The sequence below is a fragment of the Apteryx mantelli genome, chromosome 5 (assembly GCF_036417845.1).
Source record: "Apteryx mantelli isolate bAptMan1 chromosome 5, bAptMan1.hap1, whole genome shotgun sequence".
Taxonomy (NCBI): domain Eukaryota; kingdom Metazoa; phylum Chordata; class Aves; order Apterygiformes; family Apterygidae; genus Apteryx; species Apteryx mantelli.
This window is the reverse complement of record NC_089982.1, coordinates 11978904-12003593: the sequence shown is the minus strand read 5'-3', so window position 1 is coordinate 12003593 and position 24690 is coordinate 11978904. Positions and strand designations below refer to the sequence as shown.

At 49.3% G+C, this 24690-nt stretch overlaps 1 protein-coding gene across 6 annotated transcripts in view; it reads right to left on the bottom strand.

Moving 5' to 3' along the window:
• Positions 1–24690, bottom strand: part of SEPTIN11 (septin 11) — a 78558-nt gene that overhangs the window by 14841 nt on the left and 39027 nt on the right. For 4 of the 6 annotated variants that reach the window (XM_067297516.1, XM_067297511.1, XM_013951630.2 and 1 more), the window contains exons 6-10: positions 22826–22922; positions 20804–20972; positions 16051–16183; positions 14925–15112; positions 7100–10989 (exon numbers count right to left, since the gene is read on the bottom strand). In XM_067297516.1, the coding sequence (XP_067153617.1) occupies positions 10974–10989; positions 14925–15112; positions 16051–16183; positions 20804–20972; positions 22826–22922 (603 nt within the window). In that variant the 3' untranslated portion in view covers positions 7100–10973. Of the gene's footprint in view, positions 1–4759; positions 6749–7099; positions 10990–14924; positions 15113–16050; positions 16184–20803; positions 20973–22825; positions 22923–24690 lie in introns of those variants that run through there. The other 2 variants (XM_067297512.1, XM_067297513.1) reach the window with 2 other exon arrangements.

The following is a 24690-nucleotide window of genomic DNA, read 5'->3' as shown; positions in this document are numbered from 1 at the left end:
CTCCTTCCCTCCCAGTTTAAGCAACACATTCCCCTCCTACGCCTTTAAGCAGCATCAGCACTTGGGCGCTCTTAGGGTTACGGCCATAACCCATTTGCAGACCAGCATGAGGGAAGGAGTTGGCACAAGGCTGGAAAAAGAAACATATCTCGGTGCCAGCTGGCAGGGCCTTTGCTAGAACAGAAGGAAAGGGAAGCTGGGAGTAAGGAGAGAGATTTACATGCTGCTGGAGCAGTTATTTACTTTCTGCTTCTTTAACAGATGTGCTGTAGCCGTGTTGGCGAGTCTCTCGCTTGGCAGGGAGGTAGCATTTTTCCTTCTCTCCAACCCCCCCCCCCCCCCCGCCGCCCAAGGCGGGGGGCAAAAGCAGGCCCTGTGCTGCCCCTCGCCAGCGCATCCCCCAGCCCACGGAGATGAGCTCTGCTGCGACTGAGCTAGCTGCCACGCTTGTGCCAGCCCTGGGCACGACAGGCGAGAAAAGCCCTCACGCTTCAGCAAAAGCAACACCCTTGTTCCCCGCAGCAAAGGGGAAGGAGGCAGCTCTCGGGTAAGGTGCAGCTCGTGAGAGGCAGAAAATTCGTTTCAGCGGTATAATGGACCGCATTCAGTAGTGCGCTCAGCAAGCCAGCACAGCGTGGACGCGGGAACAAGCTGTGTGCCGCCAGGGCCGTGCGGGCAGGGTCTGGCCAGCCAGCCCGGGGGCAAGAGGAGCAAGCCAGAGGGGCAGGGAAGCGCAGTGTTGCCTCCAGCACCTCCAGCGTTGGCGCAAGGCAGGGACGGGGCACTGTCTGGGAACGGCGACCCTCCTGGCCTCCCCGAGCTGAAGGGAGCCAGCTAAGGCACAGCCCCACCTCTGTACCCACCTGGAAAGCAAATACCCAGAATGCAAGGGCTAAAAAACTCCCTGGTTACCAAGGAAACTTTCACGCTCCCAAGTCACCTAAACACATAGGCAACACCCCCATGACCATTAAACAGGCTGCCAAAGGAGACACCTTTTGTCGCTGCTATGCATGACTCCACACGGATCACCTTTTGCCTGGTCACTGGGAACTCGACTAACAAGACACAAGGTCCAGGCAGACAAAACGTGCACGCAGTTTGACAGACCTACCTGCGCAGGGTCCCGCTGGCAGGCTGCCCCGGGGCAGCTGGCTGGGCTGCCCTCGTGCAGGCCCGAGGACCACCTCTGGGCCAGCTTCCTGGCTGGGCTGCCCAGCGGCATCCTCTTGCCTCTTGCTCTTCCAGGTGCCAAGGAAAATAAAACCCAGGCAAATACAGCCCTTGAGCTTTTCTTCTCTGTTTCCCGTCTCTCTGCTGTGCAGCAGAGGAACGTGCCAGTCTTCAGGGCACTCTCAACTCACCACCACGAACGCGGTGCCTCCACTAAGGAAACTCCCAGGCACGACCACAGTACCTTAGCATACCTGAGAGCCTGTTTGCACCGTCAAGGTGCATGCGCACAGCAGGGTAGAGGATCAACCTTCAAAACCACTCAGAGCCCAAGCGCAAGCACCCAGCTCCGCTGTGAGCCACTGGCGACATGACCAGACTTAGTGCCACCACTTACACCCCCTGCCTGGTCCTGACTATACCACGAAGGAGTTGTGCCTGGCCAGCTGGGGTCCTGGGTGCTAGGGCCAGGGTGCAGGCCTCTCCACGGAAACAGGAGCGACACCATGAAGCTGTCTTCAGCCTGGCTTCACAGCTGTGCTGCTGCCACCGGTGCCACTGCCAGGCCTTCCTGTTGCACCGCAGCCACCCTCGTCCTGGGGCTAGGGCTGCTGAGGTGCCCGGGCCACACGGGTTGACGTTGCTGGCTGCACCGGTGCACAGGTTCATGGTGCTTTGCAATCAAAAAGGCGATTCCCAAAAATGCAGGCTTGTCTTTAGAAATGTGGCGCTTCCTAGCAAGCTCAACTTCCCGAAACAGCAAGGTCCAGCTGATCTGGAAATAACCTGTATTGCCAGAGATGGAAACCATTTCCCACTTCTCACATCTCCTCCGCACAAAAAACCCCAGACAACGGCAAAGTCCAGACACGGCCCGCCCGTGCCATCACCTCGCTTTGTGTTTCTTTGGAAGACAGGAGAGCAGTAACCTTTCTCCACAGTAGTTCCATGCTGCTTTTGAGGTGCACTGATAGTGATACACCTCTGCCATCCTGCTTAGCCTGGGACCACTCAGGAAGTATTTTTGAGACCTGCAAGTACTCATGCACCCTCAAAATGGGGGAAATCCTGGTTCCTCGAATAGCTGGTGGGTGAGGATCTCGGCCCCCTCCTGCAGGCACCCAGTGACCCAGTCCTGGTGACCAACAGCAGCGCGGCACCAGCAGGGCTGACACATCCCGCAGCTCCCGCTGTGCCAGCGCCCTCCTGGGAAAGCCGCCTGCTCCATAGGAGGAGCAGGCAGCTTTCAGACCCTGGACCAGGTGAGCAAACCAAAGCAGCTCTCCGTGTTAGTGGGTCTCCTCACCCACCTCCTTTTCTGTTGCTAAGTACCTACGTGCAGCCACAGAGTCCCTGCCATCTGTCACCCGCATGGGGACAAATCCTGCTGCTGCCCCCTCCAGAGAGGATGCCCTGGCTCCAGTCACACACAGTGTCCAGCCTCAGGGACTGCCACCACCATGCCACAGTATGCCGTGTTCCTCAAGAGCTGGATGCTGAAAGTTAGCTCATGAAAGGACAAAAATACCCCAAAGCTCCTATCACGCAAGACAGAGAGAGAAAGACTGAGCTTGGGCCGAGGGCATGTCTGACCTGGAAGCTGCTTCCAGCCCTCCCTTCCCTCTCCAGTAGCGACAGGAGGATTAAGCCCATGAACATTCACCTATTTTAAATGCGGGCACCTGCTTGCTCTTGTGGATGAAGCAGTTTCCAGGCTCTGTGGGGACAGCTGGTGACAGCAAGTGATAAATAACTGCCCTGGCCATGTCACAGACTGCCCGACACTCGGGGTCATGCTGCTGTCCCCCCCCATCCTGGCACCTCTTCCCGTCAGCCATGTGCGGCAGGGAAAAAAAAGCCCAACGGCACCACACTGTCCCCGGCAGCGAGGCGCGGGAAAGCCTCAGCGCACTTGCTCGACTCTTCGATCCCCTTTTCTGACATGCAGGTCTCAGTGCAAACAGCACTCGCAAACACCGTGTGTGCTTTCTGCTCTCTCTTCTCCTCCTAGTACCCCAGCCTCCTCCAACGCTGGACTAGGCATGTCGGAGGGTTTAACCTGGTTGATTCCTTTTGGATCTGTTTGTGGTCCTGTTGCTCATGAAATTGCCTAACCATTTTTTCACTTCTGCTTCCTCCACAACCCGGGGCAACAAATCGCAGAAGTTTACTACCTGCTCTATTAAAAATTTACTTAATGTTTTGAACCAACTTCCTTCCAGCTCTCTGAGTGCCCCTTGGTTCTGGTATTGACAATTCAGTAACTAATAGGTTGGCATCCACCACCATCACTGTTTTGTGGACTTGGAATGCAGCACAGAATCACAGAAAAATTCAGGCTGGAAGGGACCTCTAGAGGACATCTACTGCAACCTCAGGCTCACAGATCCTCTCTTAGCCTTCTCCTCTCCAAACCGAGGAGCCCTAGCCTTTTTGGTCTCACCTGGCCGGCTGCTGCTCCATCTCATTTATCTTTATAGTGCCCTTCTCTAACTCCATTATGTCCTTCTGGAGACACGAAGGCCAGAGCTGCAAGCAGGACTCAAGGCGTGAGCACAGCAAGACTCAGAGCTGCAAAATAAATGTGGTTCATGTAAGTGGTGGCATTTTGCCTGTCAGTTTCCCTTTCTCTCTCTTTAGATATACATACACACACACACAAAACTTAGAAACTGTGAACTATTTGGAGTGCAGAAGTCAACTACAGGGTTTTGCCCCACTTCGAACCTTGATGTTGCATCCGCACTACTGGTTAGTCACTGTGCCCTGAACCCCTCCAGCTGATGGAAACAGCCTCTTTGGTACAGCACAGTCCTTGCGAAGGATGGAAAAAACATCCCGAGCGTAGACACCTTCCAGCCCCCTGGGAAGCCCCAGGCTGATCCAACAGTCTATCAGATATTTCTTCAGTGTCGCCAACCTGCAATCTCAGTTGTGACTTCCTGCCTTCACACATGAGGTTTCAGAAAGTCACAGGGCACAACTATGTGGATGAGATGACTGGGCAAGTAGCACTTAATATCCCTTTTTTCGGTACGGGATAAAGAAATAAAAACGTGTTGTGCTATCTTCTGCTTGCTTGCAATAAACGATGCCTGGCCGCCACAGCGGAGCCCATGTCCCAAGCTGCTGTCACCCACACAACGTGGGGCGACCTGACACTGGGAGAGCCCAGCACAACGGCTGTTTTCCCATTCAGGAGCATGAACTATGTAATAAAAAGTGACTGTATTCAAGAGAGACTGTAGCACAGCGATGGTATTTAACAGGTTAGACTCCTACCACCAGATGAACCTATACTGCAAATTTAAAATCAAAAAAAGGCCCAGAAGGCCAAGGAGTGAGAGAGAAATAAGGAAGGGAACCCCACCACACAGCAGTGATAGCAGGGGCACCAGGGAGGCTCTCACCGCACAGGACGCCACAGGAACTGTCTGGCAAGCAGGCCGGCCTCTGGGCAAGTGACTGGCAGGGTATTTTGGCCAGTCGGATGCTACCACAGAGGGCTTGCAAAGACGAGCCACGGCAAGGCCCCTCCGGCCCGAGGCGGCGGTCCCTGATGCTGCGGACCAGCCAGGCGCCAACGCTGAAAGAAAGAGACACAGCGCTCGTAAACCAGGCATTTTAATGGGCGAGACGTTTTTTCTCAGCAAACCGTGCCTGCGTGCGTGCTCAGATACACACGCAGCCCCCAGGCCGGGGGTGATGCTCCCCAGCCCCATTGCTGCAGGGTTTACCACCGATCTCGGCAAATGCAGGGTTCAGCCCCTTACTTCTCACTGGGTACCAGTGGCTTGGCGCACTTACGGAACTGCTGCAGCCCTCAGAACAAAAAGGATTCACTCATGTGAGTAGCATGCCTGTTCTCAGTTAGCAAAAGCATCCACAGAGTACTGCAGGAAAAGTGAAGAATTAATGCAGGAAGGGTTGGATCCAGCAATGCCTTCAAGGCCTCAATCCATGAGGCATTAGCTGCTCATTTTCCTCCTCAGCAGGCTGAATTTGAGTAGTTTTCTAGATCGGGGTGTCTCGTGCTAAGCACCGTCTAGCTGGAGAGCAGAAGGTGAGCAGGACGTCGCTGGAGCCCGTTCAAGCCAGGAGAGCGGGGCACGCGCTACTTTGGTATGACGCAAATTCTGTCCCCAGCTACATCTGTGCAAATATTCCTGTCCCTGCAGTCGAGGCAACAGTCAGCAATTGTGTTTATACGCCAGTAAGTTTTCACAGCAGACGCACAAGGCCAATTTAACAGTATTTCAGACTGTATCTATAAATCTACCTGGTTGTTTGGAAAAGTTTTCAGAACAGACAGTTTTTCTGCCACTTTAGGAAAATAGCCACCTGTCTGGATGGAGCTTCAAGCCATCTAACACTCTTGCCTCCGAACAGCGCTGAAAAATATTGTGCTTTTGAAGAAAAATTAAATGATTTCAGCCCAGACCCCAGGCAGCTCACACTTCATGTGCAGACTGGAGAGGGAAGACCTAGGTTATTTAATAGTACCTTTATCATGGCACATTAAAGAAGGTTAATTATTCTTGATTAAGATTTGCAGATGAGGAGAAAAAATAACCACTGCTTGGTTAAAAAAAAAAGGGCACTGCCCCATATGAAAAACATCCACAGGGGATCTGTCTGCCCCTTCCATCCACCCTGACCAGCTAGAGGTCACTACGTACCAAGTTTACAAGGTTTGTTTTTACCTTTAAACAACAGCACAGCACTTTTCAAACCTCTTGACTGAATTCACTTCCAAAGTAAACAAGTTAGAAAGTTAAACAAGTGTCCCGCATTCAGGACTGTAAAAAGAAAAAAAATCACGAACGGGGCTTCATCTGAATGAAAAGAAGCCCTTGATCCAAACACAGATCAGTGCAGCTCAGTCGTTCAAGGAAAGACACCTACTTTGCTCGTACGGAGGTCAATGAGCTAGGAAAAAATAAAGCCTTGACCGTCCAGAACCAATTAATCAACACAACGGTAGGCAACAGCAGCCATCTCCACTTCAGGCGACTTCGCGCTAAGAAGAAGTCGTCGTCCAGGTCTATGGACCCATTTTCATCACGTGCTCGAGGAGCTCGGGACATGCTTGTGCTGAAGTTGTGGTGTCCAAAGCAGCCAGAGCAGAGTCAGAAACAAAGTCCTCCGGTTACACACACTCACCCAGATCCATGGTCCGTCAGCCTCTTCGCCAGCAGCAACCCGGGCACGTTACCGCAAAAGGAGAGAAAAGGGGGCGGAGGGCATGGGGGGAGACGGACAAAACAGAAATCCCAGCACAATATCTTGGATTACGGCCACGCTCTCTCCGCCAGCCATCGCCTCTGTCGGTTTTGGCAGCGGCGACGCCGCAGCCAGAGCCCTCACCGAGACACAGAGCACAGCGCACCCGCAGACCCCCCGGTGGGAAACAGAAAGGGGAGGAGAGAAAGGCGGACGTGATGGAGCAATGAGGTGGCTCTTCTCCCCGCGGCCGGGCGGCTGCACGCGGCCGCAGCCTCTTCTAGCACGCGACTGTCCATTAGGAGAGAGGGTGTGGGGGCTTTGGCAAGATGACGGTTACATAAAGAAGAAGCTACAGAAAAGAGAAAAAAAAAAGAAAAAGAGGTTCAGAATTGAACTTAAAAAATGGGAGGGGAGAAAGAGTGAAAGGAAAAAAAAAAAGGAGGAACAACATTTTAAAGGAAATTAGCCGTGAAGGAAAGAGTGCAACGGGGAGGCTCAACACAAACCGATGCAGTGGGGCAGCAGACAAGCAAATGCTCACGATAGCAACAAAAAGCAACCGCCAGACGCCAGCGCAGCCCTACGGAAACAGCCAGGAGGCAAGAAACACCCCGCCGCGAGCCTCTTCCCCTCCCCTCGCACCCTAACAGAGCAGCAACAGCAAAACAAAGTCACAAAAGGCCACTCAAAGACCAAAGCATTTGGGTAAAAATATATTTCCTCTCCCCGCTTCAAGTGTTGGCACTATTTGTATACGTAACCTAAAGCATATACAAGAAATAACTGAGCTTATGCTATAAGGTTATTATTCAATTTGTAATTCAAAAAATGAAATACTTTAACATCAAATAAAGTGACAATATCTAACAGATGCATACATATAATTTTGCATTAACACTGTATGTAGGTTACACAATTATTTAGTTACAAACATGGGTTATTTTCAAATAGCAAGGTAATAAAGTTCTACATCTATAGTTTAAGGCAATCAGGATATTAAAAATGTATACAAATACAATATTTCTACTGCTGTTCACAGCTTTATTTTTCCATTAATTAAAAAAAAAAAAACAACAACCCTTCATACTTGTATAGTCCCATGCTGATACACGCTGACTAGAGAGTCACAGATATTATATACTGCAAATGCCACCAGGGTCCCTGGAGAAGAGATGGGAATAAGCACTTCTAACATCCTAGAAGGGCAAATGATGATCGGATTCAAACGGGCAGGTCTGATCTGCTCACACACAAAAAGACATTTCCATTTTCACTTGAACTTTTTTTTTCTTTTTAAAAAGGAGAAGCAAACGGGGACTACCTGGAGAGTCGCTGAGCACGTTACAGTAAGGGCACGCCGAAGGAGAGACCCTGCCACGAAGCCCCTCGACGCGATGAACCCCCTCGGCGGGAGTCGTGCTGTCGAGGGACGGGGCGGCCGCACCGAGAGGAGAGCCGCAAGCCGCGGCCCCGAAACGCGCGCTCCCTTGGGCTGTCCTGCTCATCTAGAGTAGCCTAAGCTTTGAAGTCCAGCTTACTGGGGCCCCGCAGCACTCTCGCCTAGTTATCAGCCTGGTCTAGCGTGCGTGAAAGCCTGCGGCGCCTCCCGAGCGAGGCGTGTGACCGCGCAGCGCTCTGCCCACCCGGCTCGCTAGGCTCGAGCGCGCGGGGAGCCGCGTAGGGTCGCCTGCGACGTTCAGCAGGAGCTGAGGGTCAGGTCCCTCGGGCTTCTCCCAAAAGGTCAGCAAAATCTGATTATTACAGAGAGCTTTAAAATAATTTTAATAATGCCACTTGCACCTAAGTGGACTTAAAGAAAAAAAAAAAAAGAAAAAAACCCAAGGAAACAGCCAGTTTGTTCCTATCAGTAGTGAGCAGAAAGGGTGGCTCTTACTACTGTACTTACATGCAAAGGTGAGAGCGCATCCAACTAGATTTGAGTGTGTCATTTATTCCATGCAGAACCAGGGACTACTGTGAAAAAAGGCATAAATAAAGAAAAGAAAGAAGTGCAACAGGAACGAGCTAAACACGGCCCAGGAGTTTAAGGGAAAAAAACGGATCATTAACATCTCCTTTGGCAAAAAAAGCAAAACAATACCTTCCACTCTGGCAAGTTAACGCCTTATTCTCAGTTCCTCCAAAACAGCTTGTTGTTTGCTGGAGGACAAAACCCAACCAAAAATACATTAATGCATTTGGCCAGTTTTCCATCAAAACCAAAAATAGCGAGACTCAGCTGACTTCTCCTGCCAAACAGCCCTTGGAAGGGCTGTTAAATGCAGCAGGACGAATAAATGTTAAAATTAAGTTTTCTACTCGGCACAAAATGCTGGTAATTAAAAAGAGGACGTGCACAGATACAGCTGAAGCAAAGCATACTGCCACAAGCCTTCAGCTCGAGATGTGCGTGCACAACGGGACTGCACGAAACTCATGCCAGAAAATTGGTTTCTTTCCCGATCACTCAAGATTTGAAGGCTGGGTTTCCAGAAGCCACAACGACTGTGGTTTTGTTTTGTTTTTCTAAGCAACTCTCCTAAAAACAAAAGAAAACGCCATTTAACCTGACAAATGTACATCCTGGTTGATAGGACCAGGGGATGCGCTTAAAAAGAAGAAGAAGAAAAAAAGAAGGAAAAAAAAGAAATCCTCAACTGTTGTGTTTCCAGTTTATTTATCTCTGACTGATTTTTGCCATCTGTCCAAGGTAGCGTTTTTAGACGTTGCCTTGCCAAAAGCCATGTTTAGGCAGTGAGGGTTGAAAAGAGGAAAAAAAAAGAAGAGACCCTAACCACCTTTGCTGACCCGACACTTCAAAAAAGGTGACAATTCTGCCTTCACTAACGTTCGGAGGCAAGAAACTCCACCCCAGAAGCAAGCAAAGAACTGCAGTGCGTGAGACTTAGGTGAAGAGAGCTATTTTTAAGAGTGCTTTAAAGCGAGAAACAGGAGGCTACCTAGCTGGGAGCAGTGGAAATGCTGGCAGCACAGCGGCGCAAGAGAAAGAAATCCAGAAGTCATAGGGTAAACATGGCTCGCCACCTCATGGGAAGGAAAGGCAAGACTCTGTCCGAAAAGCAACGGCACAGAAAATACAGATTAAACAGGCAGATCGATGTTTATACCGCGCTGGCCACAAAGCGAGGCCTGGCTTATGCTAGATTTCATCTGCACGTCCCGGAGGGGGACCGTGGGCCTCGGGGCCGGAGGGGAGCCCGCGTCCGGGCGCCGTCTCTCCCTCCTTGGCTGCTCCGTCCGTTGCCCAGGAGGAGCCCAAGTCGCTCTCAGGTGGTAACGAACCTCCGGCTGCTCCGTAACGCAAGCTAGCGTGTGGAAAAGTGCTCGTCCTGAGTTTTCCCCTGCCATGCAAAGCTACCCCGGGGTTGAGCTGTTACCTTTCCGATGCACCGCGGTGGCCCTCGTAGGCAAGCAGGACTTAGCGAGCACCTCTGCTGCTCTGGAAACCGAAAACGAGCAGCAACTCCAGGGACAGGGCCCTAAATCAACTCTTTTATCTGCCAAATGCTGGTTAATGTGCACAGGGGCTCCCTCGCCACGACCTGGATCCTGCAGCTAAGCAAGGTGGTATTTAAGCGCACGCGGGAATACCCCCGGCAGCAGTAAGAGGCTGTTGAAGAGTACGCCGTCCTCCTTGCCTGGGCGTTTTGACTTCCTACAAGGCTGCAAGGATCATGTACGTTTGAAACCAGGTACCTTTTTAAGCCGGGTTTCAAAGCTGACGGTCGGGGCAGTAATGTGGGGAAAGCAGTAACAGGAAGAGGTCCCTTCTCAAGGCACCACCGCAGCATTCAGCAAGTAGTGACTACACTTAGCTGGAAGGGTGACTGCAAAAATATGCCAGTACATGCGACAAACCCAGGCCAACTAATATTATCCAGTCAGACAACACAAACAGTAACTTAAAAAAAAAAAAAAAGACAAAAATCATGCAAATGTAATGGCATGCAAGGTCAGTTAAACTTTTGTTATCTACACACACGCACCCCCCTCCCTCCCTCCCCTCACGACAGCGGGACTCGCATTGCTCTAACGTGTTAGCTATTGGAGGAACAGGGGCCGGACTGACACCCGGGGTCTGGCAACGCTCAGCACCGCGGACCGGGCCGTAACCTTGGTACGGCAAACAGGAGTTCCCTGAGGCTGCTTCTGTGGGCGCGGGGCACTACCCAGCGCAGGGAACTGCGGCTGGCCCTCCGGGTAGCCGGGACAGCATCAGCATCATTTACGACCTGATCCAGTCAACGACGCTCGCTGATGTCCAGTCCTTGCTCCCAGTTCAAATCCAGGGCCAAAATGATTTACTGCTGCTGGTTTTGACCAGGAAAAATCCATGGCATCATTACCTTCCCCGTCCACCCATCCCTGAATTTGCAGTTGCACGCAGTCCTGTACCCAACCCTTCTTCCTTCTTGTTCCCACTATGTTATTAGATGAGTTAATAGTTATTTGTGTTAAAAAAAAAATGAAAAAAAAAAGAAAAAAAAACAGATGGCAGAGACACATTACTGCAAAAGCAGGTGAATGCAGGAACATCCTTGGCTTGACAGGCTTTATGTGAAGCTTGCACTGCAAGTTAAAAAAAAGAACAAAAAAATTAAAAAAGTTAGCAATAATAAAACTCCAAATGAAAAAAATAAAAATAAATCAAGGAAAGCTGGGAGAGCCAACACCAGCAACCCTCTCTGGTGGGTGGGCATGCAGAAGGATTATGGAATTAAAAAGAAATTAAACTTAAAGACTTGGGTCAAGTTTAGCCTACACAACAAGCAAAAGCAAAAAGAAAAACTGAGTGGGAAGAACTTAAGACAACTTAAGTTAGTCAAGGTTACAGGTTTTGCTCGGCTGGTGACTTCAAGCTGTGGGGCTTTTTTCATAAAGCGTATGAGGGGCGCACGACTGCAGGTGTCCAAGCTGAGTTACTTGAACATGGGCGCTCGCGCAGAAGCCTGGTGCGTAGCCCTTTCTGAAACGTAGGTATCTCAAAGCTTGGCACCATGAGATCTCCCAGCACCGCAGCAAACATCAGTTTTCAGGCACAATCCAGATCCTTCAGACATTAACAAAAACCTCTTTTACTGGGGTGTCGGGCCAAGCCCCGAAATACGTTTGCTGCATGCTGTAGCTCAGGGATTTGCTTTGGGATTAAACATGGCCCAAGACAGCCAGACAGCCACAGCAGACGGGAAATTACTTGTATTAAAAGGAAACTGGAAAAAAGTTTTTCATCAGGTTTTCAGCAGTAGCTTGAAAGGAACAGAAACGGAGCCCAAATAGATGGTCCTGGCTCCTGGGCGGGTTGAGGATGAGCGAGCAACATGAAGGCACGTGTTGAGGCATGCACACGGTGATCTACCAAACAACAGGCAAGCACCAAAACGCTATTTGCTGCTCCTATTTTAAAATGGATGGTAGAAGCTTGAAGCACGGTCCCACCCAAAAATTACAGCAGGGGCTCGATAACTGGGTCAACCTCAGATTCAGCAAAGTACTTGCATGACAGTGTTACAGATATGTACTCAAGTATCTTAAGCACAAATATGCGCTGTCCCCAAAACAGCCCGCTTCTCTGACGTCAGGCCAGAGCTGCAACCATTTTAGACAAAAAAGCACAAGCTACAGGAATCTGTCTGGGAAACAGAGTAGAAAAAAGAAAGGTAGAAGAAGACAACTCCTTGTTCCTGTGGGGACAGTTTGGAAATCAAGAGGGCCAAGCTCTCCTCATGGAGTTAAGCCAGCAGCAAATTGGCCCCGGGCCTTCCCTCCAGCTTGCACAACACCGGGGAAAGTCTCCGTTGTCCAAGTTGGAGAAATCCAATCCCACCTTTGGAAAGGAGCATTCCCACGAATTATGTTCTGGGGAGGCTACAAGGATCATGCTCAGAGCGTGGCAAGGATTTCCTTCAGCAACTGCACGAGAACCGCCACAGTCCACGTCACCACAGAGAAGGTTTGAAAGCCTTACCTATACCAACTGCAGCTTTTTGTTAGAGTGCAAGGAGAAACGTAAAGCCTTCAGAAAAACCAAGGCGTGCTACAATGCAGAAGCATCAGCGTTTCCCTTTAAAGCCTCCGTTAGTAGTTCAGACGCTAGAGAACAATTTAAGCAGTTACGACACCTGGTGTGGAGCGACACTGAAAGGACACACTACTTAAACACGTGCATGTTCCTCCTGACTGGATTTCTGTGAATGCATCGGCAAAGCAGAAACTGTGTTGTTTGTCACGGCCGCTAGAAACATTGATGTATTATACCCACAACGCTATGCATGGACCAGCCCACTTCACAGAAGCAGCTAGTAGCTAACACCAACTACCAACAGTTACAAAACTCCCCAGATCATTAAGTATTGCTCTGGTCTCACGTCTAAGAGGTGAAAAACTCTATGGCAGAGCTCATATAAATATTAAGCTAGCAACTCTGTTTAAGAGATAAGAAAAAGGGGTCTTCAAAATTGTCTGTTACTTTTAGGAAAAGGGCCACCACGTCTGAATTCTCACATGAGAGAAGACCAGTGTTTCAGCCTATCCTATACAGGCATCGTCGGGGAACGATATTTTGGCATGCTTGGACATTAGCTGTGGACACTTACCAGTTCTGCCGTTAGGCATGGCGCTGTGATCAGTGCCCGCAATGATGTCTTTAACCAAGCAAAACCTGCAGCGTACAAGCACTCTGCACATTTCAGCGGGTGCTGAGGGCCAGGTTCTCAGTCAGCATAAAGCAGCATGGCTCCATGGGAGCTACAACAATTTACATGAGCTGAGGAACTGGCCCTTGGCCCTCCCCTCCTTCCCCCGGGGACCCAGGGGCAGGACAGCAATGAATGATGGGCACTGATCCAGCAGTAGAAACAGGGGATGTGCAGCGAGCGTCAGAGTAACGTCTCAAAGTATAAAAATATATCAGTATATATGCAAAACAATAGAGCCTCATCAGCTCACGCTAGAGACAGCTCAGACCCGGCTGAAGTTCACAGGTTAGCAGGACAGACAGAAGTGGCTAGGCCACGTCCCTACTAGCATTTTGGTTCGTTGAACAGCGATGGCTTAGTGTTAATTATGAAGGATACTCTGCCCGAATTGACTAAGAAATGCACTGTTTCACTATCAGCTAGTACAAAAAGCGTGGAACTGTCATTTTTGTGTGTGGATTAAAGAAAAAAAGTGTTTTCCAGTGAGACTTTACTGTATTGCCCTCTTTACAGCTTTTCTGGTTGCAGTTATAGATTGGCGCTGTTATCACAGATGACCCAGAAAGGACTTGCAAGAGTACCTCCTCACTGGCTATGGAAAAAGCGGACGGAAATTACGACAGGAGGCCTCAGAGCAGCCTTCGTTACAGTAAACCCTCTTGCTGTGCTATACAAACAAGCCACGCACAGTCTGCTTCACCTGTGCAGGGTTTGTTGGGCTTCACTGTACATACCGTGTCCAAATGGACATTGCGTTCCGGTTTTTAAAGCACAGCGAAGTAGCCAGTATAATGTCAAAAAATACGAGCCTCTAACACTAATAGCAAGCTAAACATAGCTATCTCCAAGTACAGGCTGCAAGAAGGAGGTTACATTAACAAGAATTAATCGGGAGCTTTAGGGCAAGGTTTTCAACAGAGCTCTCCAGTGACTTAACTCCGAGCCCAAATCAATGGCAACGTTCCTCCAGTTTCAGGGGCAGCAGAGTTAGGTGCAAACTGAGCACATCTGAAAATCCCACTGCTAATGCTGACCACAGGACAGACTCTGTCCACGGATACGCCTGGTTCCTACTGAAGTTGCTGGATCTCAAGAGTATTGGAGGGCACAGTATTATACTCCTAGCACACGAATATAAAATAGTAGAAAACAATGCCATTGTCTTTACTAAAAGGTATGAGTTTCCTAGCTTATTATGTCAACTTGATAAAATCACAAATGCCATTTACTTGTAATTATGGTACCATAGTTTTTGATGCTTTAAAAAAACAACAAAAAACAACAAAACAAAAACAAAGCTTTTATCTTTAAAGCAAGCTTCCAAGGATTCACTTTTGGCACTAGGATTCTCCATGTAAAAATAACATGGCGTTTTTGGTTTCTCATCTATTTCTACTTACAACCATAACCTTAAAGAACAAAAACAGGGGACTACCCTTGGGTGAAAGGAAGGATGAGTAGAGATCCCTTTTTAGTTTTGGCTCAGGCAGATAAATCTGAGTCCAGAACATCCCAGAGCTGTTCCAGAAGCTGCTGGACACGTCACAGGTCAAACCTCGACCATCTGGATTGCTCTCCCATACCAGTTAGACTTGGACATAAAATTTTAAGGTGTTCTTCTAAAGACAAATTAAGATCTTGTCCCTGGCCCACCCTTTAGAAAAAAAATATTTTATTTGATCAGGCTGGTAAAAGCCCAGTTTCCAGTCTGGTAATGAGGAAAAGCAAATACAGACATGCAAGATAGAGAAAAAACAACCCCCCGAACTGTAACAGACTCTACAAAGGATGTGGGTGACAGTCGCTTACTTTTTCTTGTCCTTGTCTTTCTTGGTTTGTTGAGAACCTGCCTGCTGAGCCTGTGACTGTAATAGCTGAGCTGCTGCCTTCTTCTTTTGAAAGTTGTTCAGCTCTTCCTCAAGCTCCTTCTTTTTGTCTTCCACTTTTTTCTTCTCTTCTTGGTGAGTCCTCTTTAGATGGTCAAACTTTTCATGGAGCTGTCCGGACAAAGACAACGAGAATTGGAGGGGAAGAGAAGAACATTTAACCCCAATTCCTGGTAACCATGCCTGGAGAGATCCCACGGGCACTGGGGCCTTGCTGAACTAATAACAAGCCAGTTTGCCTGTGACAAGCATGCCTGATCTTGTGAGAACAGTCCTGCAGTAGTGTATATAGACAGAGGGGAAATAAGCTGTAGGAATATCACAGGTCTCTGGGCACTTCCAAAGCCCATGCTCCATCCCACATTGCTTTGTACTTAGCGGACTCACTTTTGCTTGAGCAAAGCAAGGCAACACGGCCGCGTGAACCAAGCAAATCACATTTGGGCAGCACTCATGAACAGCTCTGTTACACCCCTCTACAACTGCGCCGAGTGGCACTTACTGCCCTCCAGGAAGTCCAAGAAAACCTCACTACTTACTGAAAGTCTCTAGACAGGAGAGACTGCAAGACGGGCAGCACTGGCTGTAGCACAGCTGGAGATCCACTGCAGATCAACATTACTCTGAGCTGCAAACATACTGTCTTCTTTAGGTGGGAAAGGCAAGGTGAGGGAGCAGAAAGGACTCCCATGGCACAGAAAGACTGGTGTTTCCACGGAGGTACGAGGCTGCAGCAGCCGTTACTGTCATGCTGCAGCACCTCCCGCTCCAAGGTATGTATCTTCTTCTGGCTGCCCAAGGCCAGGGAATACTCCTGCCCCATTTTAGAGGCAGAGAATTGGGGCAGAGGACTTATGCGATGGGGTCATGCCACAAGTTTGTCGCAGAGCTGGGAAATGAGTCCACATCTGCTCCCTGAAACCGTTTATGCCAGGCAAGCCCCTTTTCAGGCTCAACGTGGGAATGCAGGCGTCACCTTTGCAGGGCTCTCCCGGAAAAAACCCAGCCCACACCCTTACACACACTCCTCTGAGTTATGATATACTCACATCTTTCTCTGCTTCTTTCAACTCTGCTTCCTTTTCCTTCACTCTCATGACAAACATCTGTCTCATTTCATCCTCCTTCTTCTGGAGTTCACCCAGGAATTCATTCCTCTTTGCTTCATAAGTCTCTTGGAGACTGTTAAAAATATACAAAGAAAACAGTCAAAGCTGTGTTTTGTGCATGCCAACGAGTTTCCAGCCTTTGGTGATCTTAGTGCATTCTCCTGTCACAAAATGTCACCAGAGGTCCTCAATTGCAACAGAGGTGTGAGCACCTCCTCCAAAACAAGTCCTAGCTTGCTAGATGGCAGCAGTGTGGAAACAAACCGGTGAGTAAAAATGAGCACACTGTTAAGAATCCTGGAGCTCACTTAGCAGGCAGGATGACTGACCTCCCAAATAAACAGTCACTATGTAAGCATCTACGGCAATCGCCAATGTTAACACAGCTTGCTGACCTGTTCGATTCCCACCTTCTTGCCTCACCCACTGTTTGCCCCGAATATCAGAACATGAAGTCTGGCTTTAGGTAGTTTCATTAAGCACAACACTGTTACAGAGCAAAACTAATTTTCACAAATCATTGCTAATGGATTCAGACCAGCAGCTTTATTTAGACAAAGCCACCTTGGGAGACGTCTTTCTCCTTTAGCTGTCAGGGGAGGCTAAGCCTTTGTGAATGTGTGGCAGCGTTCCTCCTCTGAATAACCACATTACCCAATTCTTTCATTCCTTTATTCCCCTTCTGCTTCTTGGCATTGCTTTATATCCCCAGCACCGAGACACTGCAGCAAAGATTTGAGACACAAAACGTTGTCCATGCACCTCTGAGATTTTCACAGCCTCTTAGGAAGCCTGGACGCCAAATTCCTTTTCATTTTATTCCTTAAATGGATTCGGATGTTTCAGACATAATGATAGTGTGGGAATGATAACTATTTCCCCATGATGCTTTTCTAAAAATGCATTTTTTTTTAAAAGAAAACTCCACTGACACAGCAGAGATGTGCTGCTTGATCTACCTGGCATGCACACACCTAAGGGGCACATTAAACACCAGGCTAGTGAAACATTGTAAACCCATTAAAGCCAGAGTATTGCCTTGTCTTCCACAGGCATATTCTTTTGAGCTGGGGAATAAAACCCGACAGATAGGCTCCAGTCTTGGACTTAACATCCCAAACTGGTGGGCGCTCCAAATCCCTCCTGAAACACTCCAAGGACAGGCTGCCCCAGAGCTGCTCGTGCACAGCGCTGGCCAACCTGGAGGAATCGCACGATTTCAGCCGACCAGACACTGAACCAAAAAAAACGCTCATAAGATTGTAAACACACAAAATCTTTTCACCTGGGAACAGGGCAAGAGGCTTCTTTAGATGCTGAACTAAATCAAGGACCAGACTGGTCACAGCAGATACGGGCTTAAAGCAGAATCTCCTTAAAATTCAGTCTTGGATTTAATCCTCTGACTTTGGACACTAACGCTTAAATTTACAAACCTTTCTGAAGTGTCTGGCTAGGGTCTAGGAAAACCCTGAGTACAGATTAGTCTTCACTGCTCAATGAGCCAAAACTGAAATGTGCATTTAGTGACATACTATACTAGGGAGCAGCAGAGCCTTACAGACCAAAAGGGAAAGACATGCACACTGCTAATCGTATCCTGCATTGCAAACGGCTTCTCACAAAGCTCATTTCCAAAAACACAATGTGGAGATAGGCAAGCAGGAAAGGGCTAGCAGGAGCTGGTGCTTAAGAAGAGCCCTTAAACTGACCCAGGCTCAATGCAAATCTCAGCTTCAAGCTTAAAACCTACCACTAAACGAAAGCCAAAAACCCAAATCTCTACTGAAGTGACTCTAACCCCCAGAAGAACCAAGTTAGCAGAGAAACTGGCCCAGCAACTCCAAACTGCATATGAAAAAACACTCATAGCCCAAAGGAGTAATAGTCAAAACCAACTGGGACTCTTCACCGCTTCTCACAAAAATGACAAAGGAATTTGCTTTTTAAGTAAACAAACATATGAATATGAACCTGGATTAGATGAGTAACTTGATTCCCCAAAACACGATACACACTTAAAGATGCACTGCCAAGAAATTCCCAGTTAAAAAAAAAAAAAAAAAAAAGTATTTTGAGAGAATTAATCAGACCAACTGAGAAACTGGACATCTCTGCGCAGTGGAGGACTCCCAGTCGCACAGCAGATGCCTACGGCTCTGCTTGCTTGGCATCACTGGAGCTTGGACAAGTGGTGCCATGCGCTCTGCCCACATGAGCTGAGTATCATGCCACCGCCACTCTCCCGTTTGCGCAGCTTCTCGCACAATCGCCTACATAGTACCAGAAATTTTTTTGCTGAGGTCTTTTGTCCAGCTTGCCTTGAGATTTATGAAAGACTTCCTGCTCCTGCCAGAAGCGATGCAAACGGGCTGAGGAATGGTGGTCCCTATGGTTTCCAAAGCCCAGACCTGGGGGAGGGCTTGTTTTTGATCACTGGAGGAAGATCTGAAGGAACCAAACCTAATGTTTCCCTCATTTCAGATATACATTGGCCTCAGCAAGCCAGCTTGGGTTCAAGGGTTTAGCTTGTTTATTGGAGGGAGGGAGGAGGCACCCAGCGTGAACCGCTCTGAACTAGCACGTACCAGATGGAGAAATTCTGTACATTTTCATTTCCTCTCTACTTATAGCTTGGTCAAAAGAGGCCTCGTGTTCAGGAAGTAATGGAAATTCCTCAGATTCCTGGACGGGAAGGGCTGAGCCCTTCTTAAGCCACTGCTCTCTAGAAAGGAAATCCAAAAAAGCCTCACACTTTGGCTTAGTAACAGAGCTGGGCCCGACTGATTTCACTGGAGTGTCTCCACTGCAAAAGCAGCACAGCTGCATATTCTCAGCAAGCCACAAATCAAAGCCTGAACTGAAGAAAAGTCCGTGTTGCGGCGCAGGCCGAGCTCTGCTCTCCATGGGGTGCCGTTTTCCAGACACAAGGGAGCCAGAAACAGGCGCACAAGGCCCCCACTCTGCCTCGGGCTCTGGAGCCCACCTGGGTTTCCACTGCTGAGGGCCGGAGACGAATCGTGTTCGTGGCAATCTGCGCTAGCTGGCCACACGTTCACCGTCCTGGTGATCGGCACGCCAACTCCTGACGTGCATGTGTGTTATGGGGTAAACCCACGCTGATGCAAGGACGTGCACATATTTCTGACTCTCTCCCTTGGGGCAGCAAGGACCGTGGGATGCTGCTAGGGCAGCGGGTGTCATTACTGGGGAAAAGGTAGGGAGGAACGGGAAACAGGAAACGAAGGGAGAAAACAACCACCCCCTCCCAAATTCCCACACAGCTGTCGTCCCTGGCTAATGACTTGGGCTTCAGACCAATAAAGCTGTCGGAGACGGCACAAATTATATTTAGCAACAAACCAAACCTCATGCATCAGACCAGTTCTAGGAGAGTCAACAAGAATATTTCCCCAGAATCCCCCTTTTGCGAAGCGGTTACACCTCAATGCATGAGTCGCTTTCATCTTAGCACAGACACAGCTGCACTAGCGGCACTTTTAAAATCCAGCTATTGTATCTGGCCTTGCCTTTAGGCAGAGCAAGCTGGCTGCAAAACACCATTGAGCCTGCGGTGGAGGAAAGGTGGCACTAACACATTTCCTGGGTATCTCAAAATCAGCTCTTCTCCAGGGGTAAAAAGGTGTCAGGAGGAATTTCGGAAGTGACTGACAAACTCTGTCCAACAGACTCACCCAGGGCACCATGAAGCTCAATGGTACAGCCAAGGGCAGAACTAGTAGGAAGATGAGCATTAGCTCCCTTTGAAGCTGGACAGGCCACAGGTTTTAGGAAAGCAGGTGCAAGGGTGGAGGCGGGGGGAAAGAAAAAAAAAAAATCAGCTTCCCAACTGAAAAATGACAAGTGACCCAGAATGGCACTGCTGTTAACTGCTCCCAATCAGACATGCCTATGAGCCCTGACTGCAGACCTCAACCAACCCTCCTTTGGTGCCTTACAAAAACAAGGTCCCTGCCACTCCGCTGAGGATACAGAAAGACACCAGGAGAAAGTAGCAGTGCTCACAGCAGCCTTTGTCACGTAAAGCAATGGACAGCTTCACATGCGGACAGGAAGATCAGTTTGCTTAGACCAACAAGGAACTGCTCTACATAAGGAGTGACAGGAGGAGGGTTCGGAAATCAATCCTTTGGACACTTGTTGGTACTGGCTGACAGGTAACAGGTAGAAGACAGACTGAAAGGCCTTACAAGTGAGGGCCAGCAGCTCATATTTGATGTGGCAGAGCAAGAGGAGCTCAGGGAAGGGTGCAGAGACAACTGATACAACTTAAGCAACAGGCTGCAGAAAGATTTGTGGAGATCCGCTTCCTCCGCCTAAACTTTCCAGGTTGATCTGAAATGGGTCATATTCTGCTCTCAGAACACATCCCATTCAAGCACCCCAGGGATGTTTTACAGGCGCTAGAAAGAATGCATGCCCTTCTGCAAGATTGCACACATTTTAAAAATATTAAGGCAAGAATAAGTTTTCTCAACCACTCAAGCTTTTCCTGCACACAAATCCTAGGCCCTGAGGGCAGATCTGCATTGCACAAAGTTTTTTTCTCCAACAGCACTTTAGATCTAAGCCGCTGTAAGTGAACCATTACCTCCCCTGTTCTTCCAAACCCCAGCAACCCCAAGACCTCACAGCTACCTGGTTGTCCAAGGCCTGAATTACGCTTTCCTACCTGAATGGTTTGCTGTCTGGATCTGTGTCCTTGAATCCCATCTCTTCTAGTTTGCAGCGCCTGTACAGCTCATAGTGTCGGGTGTGTGTCTGCTCTCTCAAGTCCTCCATATTCACTCGGATCAGCATCTCCCGCAGCTTCACAAAGTCACAGTGATTTTCATTTTCAACTGCAAAAGAAGCAGACCGTCCATGGAGACAACATTAAACCCAGGAGCCAGTGGATTTCTCCCTTTCCCTTTTCTAAACCCAGAGCCCAATTTAGCAAGCCTGAACGTCCTTTAAGCACACAAGCAGGACTCAAAGTCGGCCCGCACCAACATGCCTTGCTGAATTTTAGGTGAATGCTGAACACATGCATCAGAGGACGGCTTTTCATTGGTTTTGCATCATCCCTGTGTTCCCATCTGCCATGGAGGTCCTTGCTGTCCGTGCATTCCTGCACCAGCAAGAGAGGTGCTGATCTGTTTGCACAAAGGGTTTCACTTCACGCTCAAATCCACTCTAAATGCAAGTCACCGACAGGAGCCCAGGCAGGCAGCGGAGCCTCAGTTTACAGTGGCGGTGAAAGAAAAGGCCACGGCAGGACTCCGCCAGAGATGCTGTGTTCTTCCCATGCCCGCTTACTTAGCAAAGGAGCCTTAAACCTCTGCTCCTGGCACTGAAAGGGAGGCAGCAGACAGGCAGGGTATACCATGGGCGCTCATAACCATTTCTACTCAGAACGGGGGTCGGTGTGCTGCGATCAGCCCCTGGGAGAGTGAGCTGTGCAGCCCAAGAGGTGACTGGGACCAGAGGGCTGCACACATCACTGCAGCAAACACCTTGGGTGTGTCTAAAAATTAGGGCTGCAAGTTCTCCTGTTAGGATCGAACAGTGAGCAGCAGGTGTCTACGCTGCTAGCAGACGGCTCTGCAGCATGCCCCAGGGGACCCAGCAAAGCACTCCAGCTGCTCCCCTTTGGGCCAGAGCAATGTCTCAGAGAAAAGGGGTAATTCAGGGCCAGATCTTCAAAATCTCTCTGGTACCAAACTAAATCTCTGGACAAGCTGGTCTTAAATTTCCTGGAAACAGCAAGAACCTAGCAGGATACATGTCAAATATGTGACTTCCCAAACCAACTTCTACAAGTCATGCCCAGTATTGCCCTCCAGCTTACTCAGCTAGAGACAATAAGTCTCACGTTACTTCAGGGTCAGACTTTGTTACTGAGAAAAACTGGGCGAGTTGTGCAGAGTTGTCCTGTGGATGCTCCCCTGCAGCTTGCTGGGCGGTTCTCCAGAAAGATACAGGGCTGAAACCACAAGTGAACCACCACTGGGAGTGGTGGAGAAGACAGAGACAGTAATGCTCTCACCCTGTACTTCCCAGTGTTGGTTGGAAAAGCAAGGACTGGCCCCATCTTTGGCAGTGTTGGTACAACCTGGGTTGCAAATGCAGTCCAAGTCCAAACTCTGCTCTCCATCAGAAAAAAGAGCTTTCAGGGACCTTAGCAGGGATTGCATACTCAAGCTGCATGTCCACATTTTCTTAGATACATGGACAAGATAAACAAAGTAGTCAGTATTAAATTAGTTCTGCTCCCATTTCAAGTCAAAAGGGCAGAGACCTGCTGACTACCCCCCCAGCACACAGACTAGCTGCGTGGAAAATCCTCCAGCTACGTGTTGGAGTTTGGGCTCATGCACAAGGCCTAAACTGAATCATTCAGCTACCCAAGCTTTCCCCCAATTGCTCAGACTTTGTTTGCTGGCAGAAAAGCATCAGAAATAGAGAAGGGCAATTTAAGTTTTCAATTAGTTACTTAACATCTTTTAGTAATCCTACCCCATTCCTTCACAAAGCGAACACTGAGTTGCAAAACCTCCTTTTTCATGCAAAGCTCTCTTTTGGAGGAGAGGTCTTATAGCAGAGATCTTGCTATCTCAAGACAGATTTTGATATGGCGCATCCAAAGATCAACGCGTCTTTCATCAGAACAAGACAGAACTGCTAGGACTTATTTGTGCCTTTGGTAACATACCCTGCACAACACCCCATGGGTACTGCCTGGCTTTGGCCATCTTGTTGCCGATCTTCACTTCTTCGGTGCTGCCAACTACAGCAAATGGAAGGTGGACCTACAAAAGGCAAAGGACAACGAGGTTAGGGATTTCCTTTGTTGCATTGCCAGCAATTGTTTCTGAAGAAAGCTGTTTACTGGGGCAGCTGCGCTAGATTTCAGTTGCTTAAATTCCCTTTGCAATTCAACTGGTGTTTTAGAAAGAGCAATAGGGCAGCCTGGATTAGAAGCCTGCTCGGACTTTGAAGTCCAAAATACTGAAGTCCTAAAAATACAGGAGAAAGAGATGCACATATTTCACATGTAATTACAATGCATGGCTATCTTAAGCGCAAAAAGAGTCTTACAAAATTGAAATGAATTTGGGCATTGAGAAAAAATATCTGTCAAGCAGTAAAAAAAGAAAATAAATTACATCCTCCCAAGCAAGGTAGGCTAAAAATTCTGGGGATTTCTGCTGCTAGAAATAATGGCTGATGTTTCCTCTTAAAAAAGGCAAAACTGAACAAGGGGAAGAGCAGAGCTGACCCAGCCCAGAGCTGACACGTCTGAGTCACCAAGCTCTGCTGCGTCCCAGGCACTCGGTGGGTGTGGCGGCGACAATTTGGCAACCCGGAATCTAGTCCCAGAAGCACAGCCACTGCCAAGATGGAGCTCGCCTTTCCTGCCAGCCACCCCACAGTGCTCTTTCTGCCTTCACAGCATTTGCAAGGGTTGGGTGCGAGTTCAGGGGCACCTTGGCTGCCATGCCGTGGTCACAGGCTGGGCCAGAGGGGAAGAAGCCACACGGCAGAGCAGATGCGATTAACTGGCAAAGGAGCTTCCCACCAGACGGGTTCTTGCAAGCCGACGTGGCAGCGGCTGTGCAAGCAGCTCCAGAGGGAGAAGGCAATGCACACACTGTGTGCGACGCCCCGGCAGAGGCACATCCCTTCTCTGTGCCAGCTCCTTCCCCGGTGAGAACCAACAACAGACGGGGCAAAGAGGGAAGCAATCCAGGGGTTTGGAGAGGGGCTGATATCCAGCCTGCTCTGGGAAGAGTGCCCTCCTCCCCGTCCCACCTCCTCTCTGCCTTTGGTTGTACAACCGTCCACCTATAACCAACTGCATGGGGAAACTCCCACAAGTCTTCAAGCTGCAGGCAAGGAAATGGCTTAATCTCAGTGCCTCCATTCGCTGCACGTTAAAATGCAGGCAAAACTTAACCTTCTGCTCACTCGCTGTCTTGCCTGATTTGAGCGCACTTGCTTTGGGGCTGACGCGTCCTCTTGGGCGCTATGTGCCCTGCTAAGCCACACAGGGGCCCCGCAAGCAGTGCTGTGATGCGTGTCACTGCCAGAAACCCTGAGCGCAGGTTCTTCCCTTCATGCTGCATGTCAGGCCCATGGGAAAACATCCACATTTCCCCACGTAATCCTTGCTAAAAGCTCATTCTGCCCCAGCCATGCTGGCCCACAATCTCTACCCCTGCTACTGCTGGAGCAAGGGGAAGGAGGCGAGAGCCAGAGTCCCTGCCACGGATAGCCCCTGGCTCTGCTGAGAGCTGGAACGTCGTCAACAGCGCCCCGCTCCTACCGGAAACCGAAACAAAGGCAAATGTGAATCACCCCCCGCCAAGCAACCAGTTGCCGTTTGGGACAGGAAACCCAAACCCCAGCCCTCTGCCCTACCCGCTCTGGGGCCCTGCCTCCCATCCTCTTCCTTTCCTGAAATGGGAATACTGCAAAAGGGGAAGGATATGAAGAAATGCTCAGATGAGAATCCTTTGTCAGACAATGAAGCGTTACCAGCCAGGCAGCCCACGTCTTACAGGTACCTTAGCTCAA